Below are 17,505 nucleotides of genomic sequence, written 5' to 3'. Positions count from 1 at the left end.
ATAATTTGATGAAAATTAATACTCCGAAGCAAAGAAGTAATATATATTTACCCTGAAATTGAAATACAAGCGTAATCTACATTTTATTGCGTATTTTGTGATTAGCCAAGTATGACAATCTGCCAAGTGAATCTGGTAGTGTACCTTAAGCTTGGCAGCGTAGCACATGTGTGTAGGCTTTATTATAGAATAAAAAAAAGTTTGTCTATGCAAGTATGCATTTATGATTTATGATGCACTTCGTTCAAAGACTTCGTTTTGACCGTTGACCACCGTTGACACTTGAATTGATTAAATTAATTTCCGCGATTTTCTAAGATTGATAGTGATAAAAAGTCTCCAAGATGACCACTGATCCTAAATCTAGTAAGTAATCAAAATATGTAATTGCTGCCCTACACGAACAGTTGCATTTAAACTTCTTCATCATAATATTGACTCACCTAGCTTACTATCCCTGGTTACTTTCAATACTCCTCGATTCAGATCCCGTGCTCCTAAGACTTTCGCCCTTCAAGTCTACAAAAATAATGGTCTACTTCTTTTTATAACCCAATTGTTAGAATGTGTCGTCAGTACAATGATTTAGCATCACAACATTCACAACATAGAGACATCGACATTTTCAACTCACGGCTAGCGGTTTTCAAGAGGCAAGTCGTTAGGGTTCTTGGCCACCATACTACACAACAAGGTCAGACTGTACGAAAGGGGGGGCTGGGGGGGCTTTTTTTTGACAAAGTGGTATCATTATGACACTATTTTTAAATGATTGTAATGTGTAGATCACGTCAAAATAAGCATCTTTTATTGGAAAAACTTTTCTCTAAAATAAAAAATGTCCGAGTTAGACGCGACCAAAGATTGATGTTTTTAAAGGGAGCTGGGACTTGTAAAATTGTATTATTATAAAAACGTCGGTTCTGGCGCTTCGCCGGCCGCTGCCGCGGCACGCTCGCTTCGCTCGCTCGGCTCGCGCGCTGTATGGTCGCAGTTATACCTAACACTCCTCCTCGCTTCGCTCGTCGTCGTACCTACTCCGACCTGCCTTAAAAGCCTGGCCTGCCTTAAGCTCTATCTCCGCCATTTTCAGTTTTAGTTAAAAGTTTTCCAAGTAAAAGTTGCTTATTTCGATGTGTTCTATACATTAAAATCATTTAAAATATATGTCATAATGACACCACTCTCAATGAAAATTTTCTAAGTCCCAGCTCCCTTTAAAAATATCAATCTTTGGAGGCGTCTAACTCGGCCATTTTTTATTTTAGAGAAAAGTTTTTCCAATAAAAGATGCTTATTTTGACGTGATATACACATTACAATCATTTAAAAATAGTGTCATAATGACACCACTTTGTCAAAAAAAAATCTAAGTCCCAGCCCCCCCTTTGCTACAGTCCAACCCACAACAACAATAGTAAGCAATTTAACATGTTAAGATCATTTATGTAATTTAATAATTAAGTCGGTTTAAAGATATTTTTATTTCTCAAAAAGAATAACAGTAGTAGTTAAGTAGTAGTGTTTTTTTTATAATTTTAGGATAGTTTTTGCTCGTTATTATTTATTGTTCTTGCTGTGCTCACTTATTTTGGGTGGCATTTCTATACAAAGCCTACCACTTTTATTGTATTCATGTATTGAATGTCGTCTTTAAAGTGTGCCTTATAAATAAAATAAAATAAAATAAAATAAAATTTAAAGTTAGCAAAACATGATTTTGATGTTTGAATGCTTTTCCATGCTTTTTTGCAAAAAAAGTAATTTTTGGACGTTTGCAGTATGTTTCTATCTCAAATAACTAACCTATTATCATGGCTTCAGAGTTATCCGAGCTTCAAGCGACTATTTCTAAAATGTCGCTGGAGGCGTGCTGTGTCGCGGTATTACCGGAGCTAGGGCTCCTCTGGAGCGACGTGTCGCGTGCCATCCGCAGCTCGAGGATGCCCATGACGCCTGCGAGCGCCGCGAGGGTGCTCTGCAGACACATATCCCGGTCACTGCCGGCTGAAGAATACGATGATTTGTTAAACCGATTGAAGCTTAAATGTGAGTAAATAACCATCTGATTTTATTGAAATATGTATTCTAAGGTGGCCTTGGAAGGTTCTTTTATATGCCTGAGTATGAAATCTAGCTGTTATGAAGGCTATAATCTTACTTCTGTTGTATTTTCTTTTAATTTGAAAGTACCACAATTAATGACAAGTTATACATTATAACACTTTAAACACTTGTGTTGTGTACACATTTAATTACAGAAACGGGTCTACCGCAATATAATTTCATTGGTTTTACCTTTAACTTATTTAATTACCTGTTTGTGTAATTAAATAAGTTATACATTAGATTTGAAGATGGCAGACATAATACAATATATGAGTAGATAATCAAAAGATATAAGTAATTGTGTACAAGGAAAAGCTGTTATTCCTCATTCAAAAACCTTTAGAGTGAGTCAACCAACCCTAGCCTTCACTTACTAGCATAATTTATGCCTAAGTGTAAGGCCTGAGTGGACACTCGAAGCAGAGCGTTCGGCGGGGCGTGCAGCGTGCCGTGCAGCGTGCTGGCGAGCTCACGCGTGATGTGAGCAGCGTGCACTAAGGCCGCTCCTATACGTGCGCATTTGTTTAACATGCACGCCGCACGCCCCGCCCCGCTGCACGCACAACAAGAGCGTCCACTCAGGCCTTACACTAAAACCTAGCATAATACTTGCACTTGCAAAAAGTCCCTTTTAAGTTTTATGATTTTTTTTGTGAAAACTAGGGCACATGGTCAGGTCATTTCAGAGAACTCTTTGTAAATGTTTCAGTTGCCATCAGATATATCAGAGCAGGCAAGGTGCTGAAAAATATCTGAACCTACACTTTCACATTTTGATACTAGGGCAATTGTTCAGATATTTGTGAACACCTTGATCGGCCTGATATATCTGATGGTAAGTAACTGTACATTTTTCAAATTGGAGAAATTTTAGCATCGAAAGGGGCATTTATTCGTGACATTTTTGCAACAAGGCCATTAAATTAAGATAAGGAATATTTTGAAAGCTAGCAGAAAACCTTACAATTAACCCGTCGAACACCCACCATACAACAAATTGATGTAAAGCAATTTGAACCATATCGATCCATAGTAACACATGTCTGATACTGAGTCACTACGGCCCAATTCGAGTTAGCATCACGCGTGTGACACTAGGGTGCTCCACGGGTTAATTAAATAATCGCATTGCAGTGGTAGCGACCCAAAGGCGAGTGTGGCACCTGGTGTCTCTGTCGGAGCCCGAGTCGGAGGAGCCCGTGTCCGCGGCCGCCGTGACGTCGCGCGTGCGGCACGCGCTGCGGAAGGCCAAGGCGCCCAAGAATATGACCACTGTGGTATGACAGAAAACTCTATACTATAGAACCTCTTTAATACAATCAGCTTTAAGGTTCCGTCCCACAGGCGCGTTTTCCGGGCGGGGCGCGCCGCTTTTACATATAAAACGCTCGCGCTCTGCTCATGCCCCGCCCGGAAAACGCGCCTGTGTGACGGAACCTTTAATATGATTATAATGTACTGTGTTGTGCTGGTCCTTGCGACTCATTTACATACTTTTATATATACCCGCATCATCATGCCCACTGCAGAGCATAGGCCTCTGTTCTTGTACGCCACTTGTCCCGGTCCTGAGCTAGTCTCATCCAAAAGTGCCCCGCGATACTTCGAACTTCATCCAACCAACGAGCCAACAGACGCCAGGCGCTTCTTTCATCCGAAAGCGGCCACCAATCCGTCAACATTACGCATAATAACCGAAAAAGCGTATTACTGTAGTATGACAGAAAATTGTTTGTTGTTTGCTGGCTATGGATGAGGTCTCGGTGGCTCCAGAAGCCGGAGTTCAACTCTCACCCGGCAGTAATTTTTCCACTTTTAAATTTATTATAAGCTTAATAACATGGTTCCCAGACGTTTCTGCTTGTTGAAAATTAAACTGTATACAGTAGAACCCCTTCTATACAATCAGCTTTGATACGATTATAATATGCTATGTTGTGCTGGTCCTTGCAACTCGTTTACATACTTTTTAGGGTTCCGTACCTCAAAAGGAAGAAACGGAACCCTTATAGGATCACTCGTGCGTCTGTCTGTCTATCTGTCCGATCATTCCCCTCCCCCTTTGTCACCGAAACTACCGAGTCAAACGTGAGTCGGGCTTAATGTATGGAACCCTTGGAACGCGAGTCCAACTCGCACTTGGCCGGTTTTTTTATATATAAAAACGCATAATAACCGAAAAAGCGAAAAAACTAATGAAAACGGGAAAAAACTAATGAAGTCGGGTGAAAATCCTGTTAAACATGACCAGTTTGTTCTACACACAAACATAGAATAAGTAATAGTATTATCATACAGAACGGCCACGCACCGCCCCGCCCCGACTCGCATTACCTCGCCCCGCGACATGAATCTGACGGACTTCTGGCGTGCTCCCAGTAAAGCGACTTACCCACACATACACAATGACGCGTGTACAGACGTGCCGCGCACACATATAAACGCAAAATGTCCTCTGTCATTAGGGCATTTTTTTTTGTCGTCCCCTACACCTTTTTTTTTCAAATTTATGTTATTTCTATTCAGAATCACGAGCTCTGTCTATCCTAATAGGAGAAAAAAAGTGTCCCAAAATTTCCATAAATTTTTCGATCTTTCCATTCCGCGACCGCCATAAAAAAAAAAAAAAAAAAAATGAAAAATGGTGACGTAATGAAAATAAAAACCTTAGGACACTTTTTTTCTCCTATTAGGATAGAAAGAGCTCGTGATTCCGAGTAGAAATAACATAAAAAATCCCAAATTTGAAAAAAAAAGTGTAGGGGACAAAAAAAACGCCCATTAATCCCCAAAAAATGTTTTTTAAGGTGGAGTCGGTGAACATCGGTGACTTGGTGTACTTCAGCGTACAACTAGTATCCGCGACGAAGCAGGGCAGCACCCTGTACTGCGCAGTGCCCCCGGGGCGCCCTGTGGCGCTGCTCAGCTCCCTCGGGGCCAAGACCATGCTGAAGGCCATCGTGGAAGGTATGAGTAAATAAAATTTCTATAGCATTCCACTCCTCATCATAGCTGCTGTATCCTAATAGGTCCGCTTTGTTTAATTTATTTAAAAAATAAACACCAATTTTTGTTTTTTCAAGATTAAAGGATTATTTATTTATACAACATACTCCACATTATCATACAGAGCTGGTTCCTACACTAGGGCTTGCCTGTATTTTCAAAATAAGTCTTACAAAAATGGACTTTTAATTTTTTGCGTACTTCAAAAACACATATAAGGCCAAGCGCGCACCACGATTTTAATTTTTGCGACACGATTTTAAAATCGCGCTGTAATACATATTTTCTTGTCGCATGTGCGCGCACCGACACATAAACACATACGTTGTATTTCTGCGACAAAATAATCGCGCGACAAAAAATCGTGGTGCTCGCTTGGCCTAAGAGCTTTAACTTTAGTATCTTGGATGATAAAATAGTATTTTTCTACTTGTCAACTGTAATGGCTGAATTAAGATTTCGTATACCAAACTATAATTGCGTACTTTTCATGTATCCCAACTCAACTATAATATTCATTTCGATAAGCTGCAGTTAACTATAAAATACTAATCATGATCCGAGGTCTCGGCTACAAGACGTACACGGACGAGAGCCTCCACGGGCGCGACATCCCGTCCCTGCTGCGCATCCACGCGCGGGGCTCCGGCGGCGACCACGTGGAGCTCCGGGGCGCTCCGGAGTACCGCCCGCAGCCGCTGCTCACCGACAACGGGATCGATTTCACCTACAAGTGAGTCCTAGCCGGGCCTTATTACAAAAGGCATAAGGTCCACCGATGTACAGTTAAGTGTGGGCGATGGTTCCTAAAATTAATCGAGAGAAAATTAGTCGAATAATTATTCGAATGAAAAAATTAATCGCGGAAATTAGTCGACGATTAATTTAATCGCGACTAATGTTAATCGAAGTTCTTCGAATAAAACTAATTAATCGCCACTTTTAATCGTCGCTCGCGATTAAATCGGTTAATTTTAATCGTTAATCGTTATTCGAATAAATTCTGCCCAACTCTGCCTAGCCCCGCTCACAGGGACCTCGCTCACAGGGACCTTGCTCACAGGGACCTTGCTCACAGGGACCTTGCTCACAGGGACCTTGCTCACAGGGACCTTGCTCACAGGGACCTTGCTCACAGGGAATTTGCTCACAAGGACCCTCACGGGGGCTGTTATTAGGGTACATTCTGTGTCTGGGACCTATTTCACGAACGCTATTAGACTAATATTATTAGTCCACGAACTGTCAAATCGTATGGGTTTTCATGACAACACACTAATAATGTATTAGAACAAATTAAATTATTTTCAGAAAATATTTTAATTTGTTTTTATTTCAAGTAGACACACTACTATAAATTATAAACTTTGAATAAATGTCATATACTAAGAAAAAGTGACCAAGGCCTCCAGTGCCCCAGGCTGGAAACGAACCAGCGTCCTCTGCTATCGCGGCAGGTGCCTGAGGTGATAGCAGAGGACGCTGGTTCGATTCCAGCCTGGGGCACTGGAGACCTTGGTCACTTTTTCTTAGTATATGACATTTATTCAAAACACACTAATAATATTAGACTAATACCGTTGGAGAAATGGGCCCCTGCTCACAACTGCTCCTATCAGGCAGAATCAAATTAAATTAGTAATAAACCATTGATATAGTATAAAGAACTGGATACCCAATCAGCCGCCAAAAATGGCCCCACAAAAGTGATGTCAAAACAGATCATGCATTACTTTTTCGTTTAGTCTTGTTTGAAACGCTCAAATGTGAAGTTGTCAACAATTACGAAATGTGCCGTTAAAATATGTAAAAATAACAATGATAAAACAAGGAAAAACGATGAAATGTATTTCTTTCGGTTAGTTCTTTGGATAGCATTACATAATTTATGTAATCTGGTGGTAATTTTATGGTTTTGAATAAATTAATTTGTTAGTACCAAAGAAGGGATGTCAAGGAACAAAATTCTATTGAGTCGATGTGAGGTCAATATTTTTTTATATTTTTATATGGAATTCATAAGCCACGCCAACGCCAAGTGACAGCTGTCAGGGCTGTTGTAGATACGGCAATTGCCGCAATGTTGCAGTGTATTAATAGTTTAGTTTAATTTTTATGTAATAGTTTAGTCTAATTTTTATGTTTTAGGTATAGTTATAGATCTAGTTATTAATTAGTTAATTGAAGCATAGCCGCCTCGTCGTCGAACGGCGTACACCTGGGTCACAACGGAAGAACAGCGCTGGCTTTGCCAGCTACATGCTGAGTTGTGACCCTTTTATGGCATTTGCACTTTATCTTATAAGAAATAATATTATGTTTAAATTGAAGATTTCCAAGAAAACCTATGCGACGTGCAAAGTGGACTGCTATTTAATTATAGCAAGAGATAGGGGTGATGCAGTTTTAAACAAGGCAAAACGGCACTTGTGTGTTTGGCCCATTTCCCTGTTTCCGACATATACACCACCAATAAGGGCTTATATCGACTACTTAACTGTAAATGCTAAACCTGTCGGAACACAGTGACAACCACAGGATTTTTTTTATAAAGTATAGGTAGACTATAATAAAAATCCAATCAGTATCTAAATGTCCCCGTGCACTCGTGCTATGAGTAAATGTAGATCTTAAATACACAGTTATTTAATAAGTAGAATTTATTTCAAGGAAATTAGTATTTAAAGACGTATACCTACTTACGAATTAAAAATTTAATTTGTTTGAATTTGAACCACGAATTAATTTTATTTGAGCTCCCGATTAAATTAAATTTGTTTTATTTATTACTTCAATTTTAATATTTTCCTGTACAGTAATACATATTAAAGTGTACCAAAGTGACTCCATTCGTTCATTATTCTCGTTTGACGTTGTTTGACGTAAATACGTTACGTTTAGTGCCATCGGACTAAATTTTTTAACAGTGTTGGTACTTATGATTGCAAATTTGACACTTAATGCTTACGACATTAAGCTCTTTTCTGTACGAAACATTTATCTTGACTCAAAATTTACGTAAGCGTTTTTATCATCAATGCAAATGGTGCGAAACGTCATTGGGATCCACATTTCTTGACGTTTTTGTTCTGCTTTGTGTGTCTATTTCTTTTATATTAAGTCAGTGTAATAAACGCATTGTACGACGTCAGCACAATCATAATCATTTATTTAATTACAGGCAATACATATCTATTATAACATAAGAAAAAATTACAATGAATCTACTACAACCTTAATTATTCTTCTGTACTTAGATTTCAACATAATTGAAAAAGCCAGAACATATTTGGTCTTATTTTTTCCGGGGTCCTTATCCTTATGCACATATAGCATAAAGACCCTTCTCTGATGGAAAGTCACAATTTATCTATAGGATCCAAATGGAGCAATCCCATGGAGGGATACCATCAGCCTCGTATCTCTGTATCTAAATCACAGAATAAATAATAGTACTAGGTACAGAAGACTCACTCTCTAACAAAACGCGTCTGTTACGACACAGACTACATATATACAGACGCTGCTATCCCATACATTCAAATGTGACCGCCTAAAAGCGCATCATTACTAGATGGCGTCACTGAAAATGCACTGTTGCCTATCATGGATACAAGATGGCGCTGTGTCACATCCAAATCATAGAATTCCTAACGACATCTATACGTCTTCATTGAAAGTTAGTAGACATATGTCGTTGCCAACGATTAGAAGTAATCAACAGATGTCGCTTTATAGCGTATTGAATAAATCATGAATCTAGTTTAAAACTGGATCAAGCATGAGGGGTGGAAGGAAATGACCGAACAGGATAGTCTTATGTATCTTTCAGTATGAGTAAAGAGAGTTCGGGCACTTAAGGAGTACAGGGAGGGAAGGGAGAGGCAGGGTACAGAGAAATAGCGTAGCCGAACGGTATAACCATAAAGTAATTTCGGAAAACGATACTGTGGTGATGATAATATTTATATATTATAAGAATGCTACATAAGTCTTGCCGAAACTATTGAAACCGGCTGAAAATAAATACCTGTCATAATAATTTTGCGCATGCTACCATTGGTGCATGGCAAAAGGATTAGACATTACTACTGGCGTAAGTCCGTCTATATGCCACCATGCCACTGGTACTTGAGCGTTTCTTTATATTTTTTTAATCCAATTGCTCAAAAAGTTTAGTTTTTGTAGCTGCAAATCGTGCGTAAAGTTTGATTTTTTTACACTAGTGCTAAAAAGTAATCTGATTGATACATTTTAAATCAATGAGTATTATGCGAGACCCGCTTATAAATAACCCACCTGAACAACGCGCGATTGGGCATAAAGGAGTATTATTCGAGACCCAATAGTATTACTTGAACCTTGAACAACGCGCGACTGAATGAAGCTGACGTTCGTACAATACACTTTATACACTTAATATAAATGTAATTAATTAGATATATATCAATATAATGAAATAACAGAAGATTCATGTTTTTTTACATATAGCTGGTCAACCAAATCTTGTCAGTAAAATAAAGGCGCGAAATTCAAATTTTCTATGGGACGATATCCTTTCGCGCCTACATTTTTCAAATTTGCCGCCTTTTTCTGCTGTCAAGATCTGGTTGACCATGTATAATTATATGTTCTGAAAATTAATTTTATTAATTTTAATAATACAATTTCTCTTCAATTGGCATAATGCTGACAACAGTGACAACAGAATCCACATTGAAAAAAATGGCAATTAAAAGTAAAACTTTTTTATTCCCTTCCCGCCTTTTTTATTCAACATTTAAAGTGATTTATGTTTGTAAGTAATTGCCAAGAAAGCATAAGTTATTAAATAAAAATGAGTGATTCAGACGATTTTGGAGTTAATTTAACGCCACCAGATATCAAAGCAAAGGCATCCGTTGTAAGTGACAGGGCTATAACCGCGAAAATCGAATTTCGCAAATTGCGGGCATTTTTCTCTGTCACTCTAATTACGCCTGCATTGGAGTAAAAGAGAAAGATCCCCGCAATTTGCGAATTTCGGTTTTGGCGGTAGCCCCTCAGTATATTACCGAAAAAATCGAAAGCTCGGTACTCGTGCAAAATGACATACTTCTCGCACTTATATCGAAAACTACTATTTTTTGCCATTTTTTATATTGTGATCTTTTTTGCCACTTTTGTGTTATTTGTACTCAAATTCACGAGCTCTTTCGATCCTAATGAGATAAAATACCTCAATTCATGCTCAATTCACTCTTATCGTGCCTTCTAAAAATTTACGATACAAGTTGCATTGCAATAACTATAAAAAAGTAACTGATTTGACTAGTACGAAAATACCCTATTGTAACAATACGATGCGACGTTGTCGAGTTAAACTGGCTTCGCAGTAACTCATAGCAGTTTGGCAACGTCGCGTCGTGCTTTTATTTTTAAGCAACAGATTTGTACATGATTTGTACCATCTTAGTACCTATACATACAAAGATATGTTTTCATAACGTTCCTTTTCAACTTCTCCCATGGCAAAACCCGTACCTATCAAACCTGAAATTATTAGACAAAAGCATTTAATGTTTGTTTTAATAAACTTTTTCTGTTATAATTAGAATAAATATATCTAATTTTGCGTATATTGACCAGGCAGGTGTTTGTATCACTAATTATGTGACCTATAAGTATAGACAGACAACAGCGTGCACAGAAACGTCAAAAGCGGCATCAAGTAATGATTATTGCTATTTTAAAATTAGTCCCCTACTTCAGGGTAATGTTATACGCCTGTTCCTTAAAAAAGCAGAAATGGACACTGAGGCATAATTATCATTATTTTGGAATTTAAGTACTATATAATATTATTTGTAGTCTTTTGGAATATCATATTTTATTTGAACTAATAATATTGTATAATAATAAATCATAAAAGCTCTATTTAGGGACAAGAAAGAACTTTCAACGGCAACACTAAAAATAAACTGTCAAATAGTCAAGTCGCCACAAAGCGGCACCGCGTTTGTTGCCTTTGCTTTGTTTCTGTTTATACAAACTTATTAATTTCATATTATAGCTTCATTTGAACTATAGTACAAGTACGTGAATAGAATACCTAGACGTGTCTTGCTTGGTGCAGTTGCGTAGGTATGCTAAAAGGAAAGTTGGATGACCGATGTGGCGCTTTAAAGACTGTGCTAAGCGTGACATGTGCCCAAAATGTGGGAGGTCGTGCCGCTCACGCATCGGCCTCCACAATCACCAAACCCGTTGTCTAAACAGCAATGCATAAATCGTCTGCAATAGACGAAAAGACCTGTGATGATGACGTGAATTGCCGATGTAGTAACGGAACACTACTAATGGTAAAACCTACATATTAATCTGACAGTGTCTACTGTTTGCCAATAAATGATAAAAAAATAACACTTCAGGTAAGTTTGTTTTGAATACAAAGGTTAATTAAATAATTTATCACCACACCAACTGGTAAAGGCCCCCTTGATTGTTCAAATACTAATGAGAAAATTGAATTTTTCCCACATGTGGGGCAAAGTAATCAGATCTAAATTTTGAGTTTCCTTATGTTAGCTGGTAGAATTTACTTTTAAATGATGATTTTGAATTATAAATTCTTTATAATGTTCATGTGGATTTGATTTTTTTGGTATTTTATAGTTGGTATTTTCCCTGCGTTGGCATGGTGATAAATTCTGTGTTTCATTAGGTGGCAATGTTTGTTTAACCCTCGTGCCTTGAATTCTCACAACGCTCAAGATTCCACTTCTCGAACCACTCGCTACGCTCATAGTTCAAATTTTCTGCTTGCTCTGGAATCAACATTAGCATGAGCGGTTAAACAACTGCTTTGCCCCCTTGCCCACTAATAACTATTGTCAAGTTTTATTTTAACCCCCCATGCTAATATTGATACCCGAGCAAGCGAAAGATTCCAAAGTATTTAGAGTTAGAGCAAGAAAGAAGAAAGGTACGTCATAATTTCAAAGATGTTTGACATTTAAAATAGCACATGTACTGCGCAGGCGATCAATATCGCTGCATACTTTTCTTGGTCTAAATCTATACAATGGTTAGTGTTTGCAAACAGACTCCAATGTGAAGGCAATGTGTATTAAACTTTATTGTGATATTATTACATTTTATATATAAAAAATATGTTTCTGATTTCAGGACCCAGCCTCTAGCCACTAGAAGTTACAATGTATGCAACAAGAGAGTGAAGATGAAATAGTCAATGCATCTCTGTACAGTCGCCATCAGATATATCGGAACGGCCAAGGTGTTCACAATATCTGAACACGCACTCTAACGCCCTGACAATAGAGGCGTGTTCAGATATTTGTGAGCGCCTTGGCCGCTCCGATATATCTGATGGCGACTGTACCACAAGTAAAATATTTTGAGTGGAAGATGGTTGAGATTGATTCCTGTTTCAACGGACAGACACATGCTATGAAGATTCTCTTAAAAATAATAAAATACAATTAATAAATTCAATGTTTAACATGATAGTGACTTTATTTTGTCTACCCACTAACAACCAATTTGTTCAATGCTGGCGGGCAATGGCGGTAAACTTAAATATTTGATGTGGTATGAAGCTAAATGTTTTGAACATAATGGCAAGCCACTAAAAAGTTTTAATCCTAGATTAGCCATTAAACTGTGGCTACCAGTCTGATTTGTTAATTGTTATATAAGTACAGTCAGCGTCATATAGTAGGTAGCATCCAAAGTATTCAAATAGTTCGGTACACCATATTATTTGTATGGCGTACTGAACTATTTGAATACTTTGGATGCGACCTACTATACGACGCTGACTGTACTTAATTTAAATATATATAAATTGTATATTATTTCTACGGCCTCCTAGTAGTAGTAGTAGTGACAGTGACCCTGCTCTGCTATGTGCTATGAAGTAGGAGGTCCTGGGTTCAAATCCTCATAGGACATTTATTTGTTTTTTAATTGTGTGTGTATATATTAATGGTCTATATCTATTCCCATCTGTCCACACCTCTTGTATGGCGGCGGGGACAAATGGGCCACCACCATGGGACACCATATTAATACACTTTTAGGGGGATCCGAACCTAGGACTTCCAGCTTTGATATGATCATAAAATATAAGATATGTATGTATTTATATTTAGACATTGTATTATTGCTCTCATACATATAGGGATATTTTTTTAAATGTCGGATGTCTCTTCTCTTTTGAGCATGAATAGAAGCAGGGGATAACTGACAGAACGGGATAGTCTTATGTATCTTTCAGTAGGAGTAGCAGCGAAAGCGCTATTATTGTTTGTCCTTGTCACAGTCTCACATCTTGTTTTATTCCCCACCGTAAATTGACCACCGTGATTGGTCGAATTCATTTGTTGCCCACCATAACAAATAAATTCGACCAATCATAGCGGCGCAATGCGACGCTATGATTGGTCGAATTTATATGTTTTGTCCCTCACGGAGGCACGCGTACACCACTTCTATAGGATGCTACCTTCTATGCTTTTGAGCAAGTTTTTGTCACCTGCCCTGCTATTCAAACTGCTCAAGAATTTACAATGTTTTGTTATCAAGTAGGTCGATTAGTGTAAGACGGTCCTAAAATATATGTATAGCTATATGAGGACAATTTTGTAATGCGTAAGGTTAAGTAAATTAATATACAAACAGCAACACTCCTAACTGTACATCGGTACAGTTAACACTTAACAGTGTGGCTGATGATACCATGTAGGTTTAATATATTTTAATTATTATCACGTTTCTAAGAACAATAGTACATTATTGTCGAGGTTCGGAAGTAGCTACTTGCAAGCTGAGGATTCGTTTTAAACGGACGACCTTGGGAGTCCGTTTAATTGAATCCGAAGCCAGCAAGTAGCCTTCCAGCCGAGTCATATATAGTGCTTTTCTCAAAAATGGTGCAAGAGATATTTTACAGAAGCAACGTCCTAATTTTCACAGAGAAAAGTAAAACCATTAAAAAGATTTGCTTGCCGCCTTTAAAAAAAATAGAAGTGTATTTTTCTGCTGAAAATACGCCAACCTCACGCCAACGTATTTGAGACACCTAAATAGTCGCGGTACCAACATTATATTAATAATAAGTGCTGATCATTTGTTTGGCTGTTTAATGGACCTATGCCTTCATTTGATATGGCCATTTAAAGTTTTAAAAAGTTTGGAACTCGTTTAATAATGGAATTTGTATGCAACATTGCAGTCCCGAAATCGAGACTGCAATGTCGACTTTGCCGTCCATTTTTGAGAAAAATTATATTATTTATTACTTAATAATTATTTTTCCTTTTTTACACTTAATAATTATTGCAGTCCCGAAATCGAGACTGCAATGTTTTTAATTTTTAGAATGACCATAAACTACACACTTCGCGACCTATTTTTTAACCGGCAACGTCGACTTTGCCGTCCATTTTTGAGATAAATTATATTATTACTTAATAATGTTGATATGATCATAAAGTATGAGGATTTACTACAGTGACATCTATTGATAGTCTTTCTCAAACAATCGAGCTATTTAGTGTGTTACAACGGCAAGAAACTAACTGTCTAGTAATGCGATAGATGGCGCTTAGAATAGTTCATGCCATTATTTATTAATTTTTTTCTGCGTCGATTTACTATGTGTAAATGGATGTTTTAAAAGGTTTTTGTTGTAATATGCTAAATAAATTAGAACTATACATGTTAATTTAAAAATTGGCAAGATTTGAAATAACACAAATATATATTTAGGCCCAATGGTGCTCTGAGTGACATCTCTTGAATTTTTGTGGAACTAAGCGAGGCTTGTATAGGCCGACTACTCTATACTATACTTACTTTATGGTTACGATCAGGACAGATATGGCCGCTAGGTGGCGACAGCGCCACGCGCGGCTTATGGCTAGCCACCAAAATTGGTGTGGAACGGATGTACTTTTAGCTACCTGTATCAAAGCGACGAAAGCGCGGAATGAGACACGCCTGACTAAATAGAAATACTTCATCAACAATCCGTAACGTCCCGGGCTCAAATAATGTGGGTACTTTGTTCCCCCAGGGGTTACAACGAGGAGTACATGGAGCTGGTGATGGGCCCCGACCCGCCGCTGCTGACGAACCTCAAGATACAGACCTCCGAGCCCTTCTATGACCCTAATAGGTAATGTTGACTACATTTTTCTCTGGTCTAAGTAGGTAATATTAAAAATCGTCCAAAACCTATTGTAAATTTTCCTTGTGTTGTTGATAATCGAGCTTACCTCCTGATAGTAAGCGGTTATCATGGCCCATGGGGCTGTTCATAAATTACGTCATCTATTTTTGACCCCCTCCCCCCCCTAAAAATCATCCAAAAGTTATGCTTCGAATGACCCCGTTTCCTCCTACGTCATGCTACCATCACCCGATGTTCAGACCCCCCCCCCTCTAATTTGAAATGACGTAATTTATGAATAGCCCCCATGTAAACATACATAATGTGTTGTTAATAAGGTTTTTTCTTTTAAATAAATATTATTCTTATTCTTTCTTTCTATTATATTGCCGCCAGAAGTGAAAACTCAATGACTAGTGCAAAATGTCTGCAGCACTATGTATAATTGAGGTTAACGCCATCTAGCGTTATTTCGTCGCATTACTTGAAACCCCTAAGCACGTCGCTGTTAGTACTCGAGTTATATTAATACCAGTTAGAGGGAAACTCACTAGATGGCATTTAAATCAATAAAGAAAAACTCAATGACATTGTAAGTTTTTCGATCAGGTCACGGGTCCGTCTTACGGTCACGGGACGGTGATCTGTCGCGAGTTTAACACTTTTTCTCCACCTCAAAAAGTGCACAGCGCCGCTAAAGAAGTTTTCACTTCAAAAAGCGGATTCAATTACCTATAATATGTACATTTGTATTTGTATTTATTTATTGCAATTCACATGTACATTACAGGTTTTCCAAGTACTTAAGAGTATAGGTAGGTACACAAATGACACATGAAACCCTGATGGGCACAGCAATCAGGTAGATATGTAAACAATACTAGTCGTTTCGAGCATAATTTCATCAATTGCAGGGTGGTTGAATAGTAAATATTCTAGTATTTTGCAGGTTAAACAAGAACATAAACCTGACCATAGAGCTGAAGAGCCCGGACATCGCGGCCACGCTGAAGGAGTGGGTGCGGCTCGGCGCGCTCGCGCCCACCTCCCCGCTCGTGCAGATCTTCCACCAGACGCAGAGCAGCAGCATCACATACCAGCGGGACGACGACTAGCTTATACCATAGAGACACATAACTTATAAGGAACAAATAAATATAAATAAAAAATAAAAAAAATAATAAAAAAAAACTAGCCCGCCCCGGCTTCGCACAGGTTAATAAATTATACATAAACCTTCCTCTTGAATCACTCTATCTATTAAAAAAAAAACAACGGGCTGCACTCCGGGAGTGCCGACAGAAGTGAAAACTCAATGACTAGTCCAAAATGTCTGCGGCACTATGTAATTGACCCATCCTCCTTTCTATACTTGTTCAACCAGATCTTGACAGTGGAAAAAGGCGGCAAATTTGAAAAATGTAGGCGCGAAGTGGTATCGTCCCATAGAAAATTTGAATTTCGCGCCTTTTTTTACTGACAATATTTGGTTGACCGGCTATATTGAAAAACTTTAGTTCCGAAATTGCTGGTCAGTGAGCTTGTTTAAAATTCGAAATTCAAATTTGTAGCGTTAATTGTTTAAAATTCGAATAGAAATTGTAAAGTTACAGACCTCGCATCTAAATATATTTGGTCATGATATTTTGAGTTTTATTCACCAGTACTAGAGTTCACTTTTATTAGCGTTTTCATCAAGATGTAGCTTTATTGCATTATAATTATTTGAATAATATAAAGTTAGAATGTAACTGTGAGATCCTCGTATTTCAGCCCGTACAAGATTAGAACCTTTTTCATGTAATGTCATGGAGTTTTTCTTTATTGATTTAAATGCCATCTAAATGAGTGGCCATCTAAACCTTACGGTCACGTGATCGCCTTACGCTGTCTTAGTTTATAATTTTTTCCCCACCTCTAAAAGTGCCCAACGCCGCTAAAGAAGTTTTCACTTCAAAAACCGCATCAAAATCCGTTGTGTAGTTTTAAAGATCTAAGCATACAGACAGGCAGGCAGTGGGAAGCGACTTTGTTTTATACTATGTAGTGAAGAAAGAGTGGTAACTCCGTCAGTTTTCTTACCATAACGCGAGTTATTTCGCAGTCGACATCTAACGTTAAGTAGCGGACATTATCATTCTGCTAGTTGACAATAGATGTCGCGGCAAACAAAAACTGTAATGCTCGACAATTTTTAGCTATTATAAGCGAATTAA

At 38.1% G+C, this 17,505-nt stretch overlaps 1 protein-coding gene across 1 annotated transcript; it reads left to right on the top strand.

The window, feature by feature from the left end:
• The first annotated feature begins 304 nt into the window (after positions 1 to 304).
• LOC134660264 (uncharacterized) lies at positions 305 to 16,409 on the top strand. The gene is made up of 7 exons (XM_063516008.1): positions 305 to 366; positions 1,825 to 2,049; positions 3,244 to 3,386; positions 4,917 to 5,076; positions 5,680 to 5,848; positions 15,194 to 15,295; positions 16,239 to 16,409. The coding sequence occupies exons 1-7, from the start codon at positions 345 to 347 to the stop codon at positions 16,402 to 16,404; spliced, it is 987 nt and encodes a 328-aa protein (XP_063372078.1). The 5' UTR covers positions 305 to 344; the 3' UTR covers positions 16,405 to 16,409.
• Positions 16,410 to 17,505: the final 1,096 nt, after the last annotated feature.

This window comes from Cydia amplana, chromosome 26 (genome assembly GCF_948474715.1).
Source record: "Cydia amplana chromosome 26, ilCydAmpl1.1, whole genome shotgun sequence".
In the NCBI taxonomy this organism is placed as follows: Eukaryota; Metazoa; Arthropoda; class Insecta; order Lepidoptera; family Tortricidae; genus Cydia; species Cydia amplana.
Note: the sequence above shows the minus strand (reverse complement) of the source record. Positions and strands in the feature narration are given on the sequence as shown.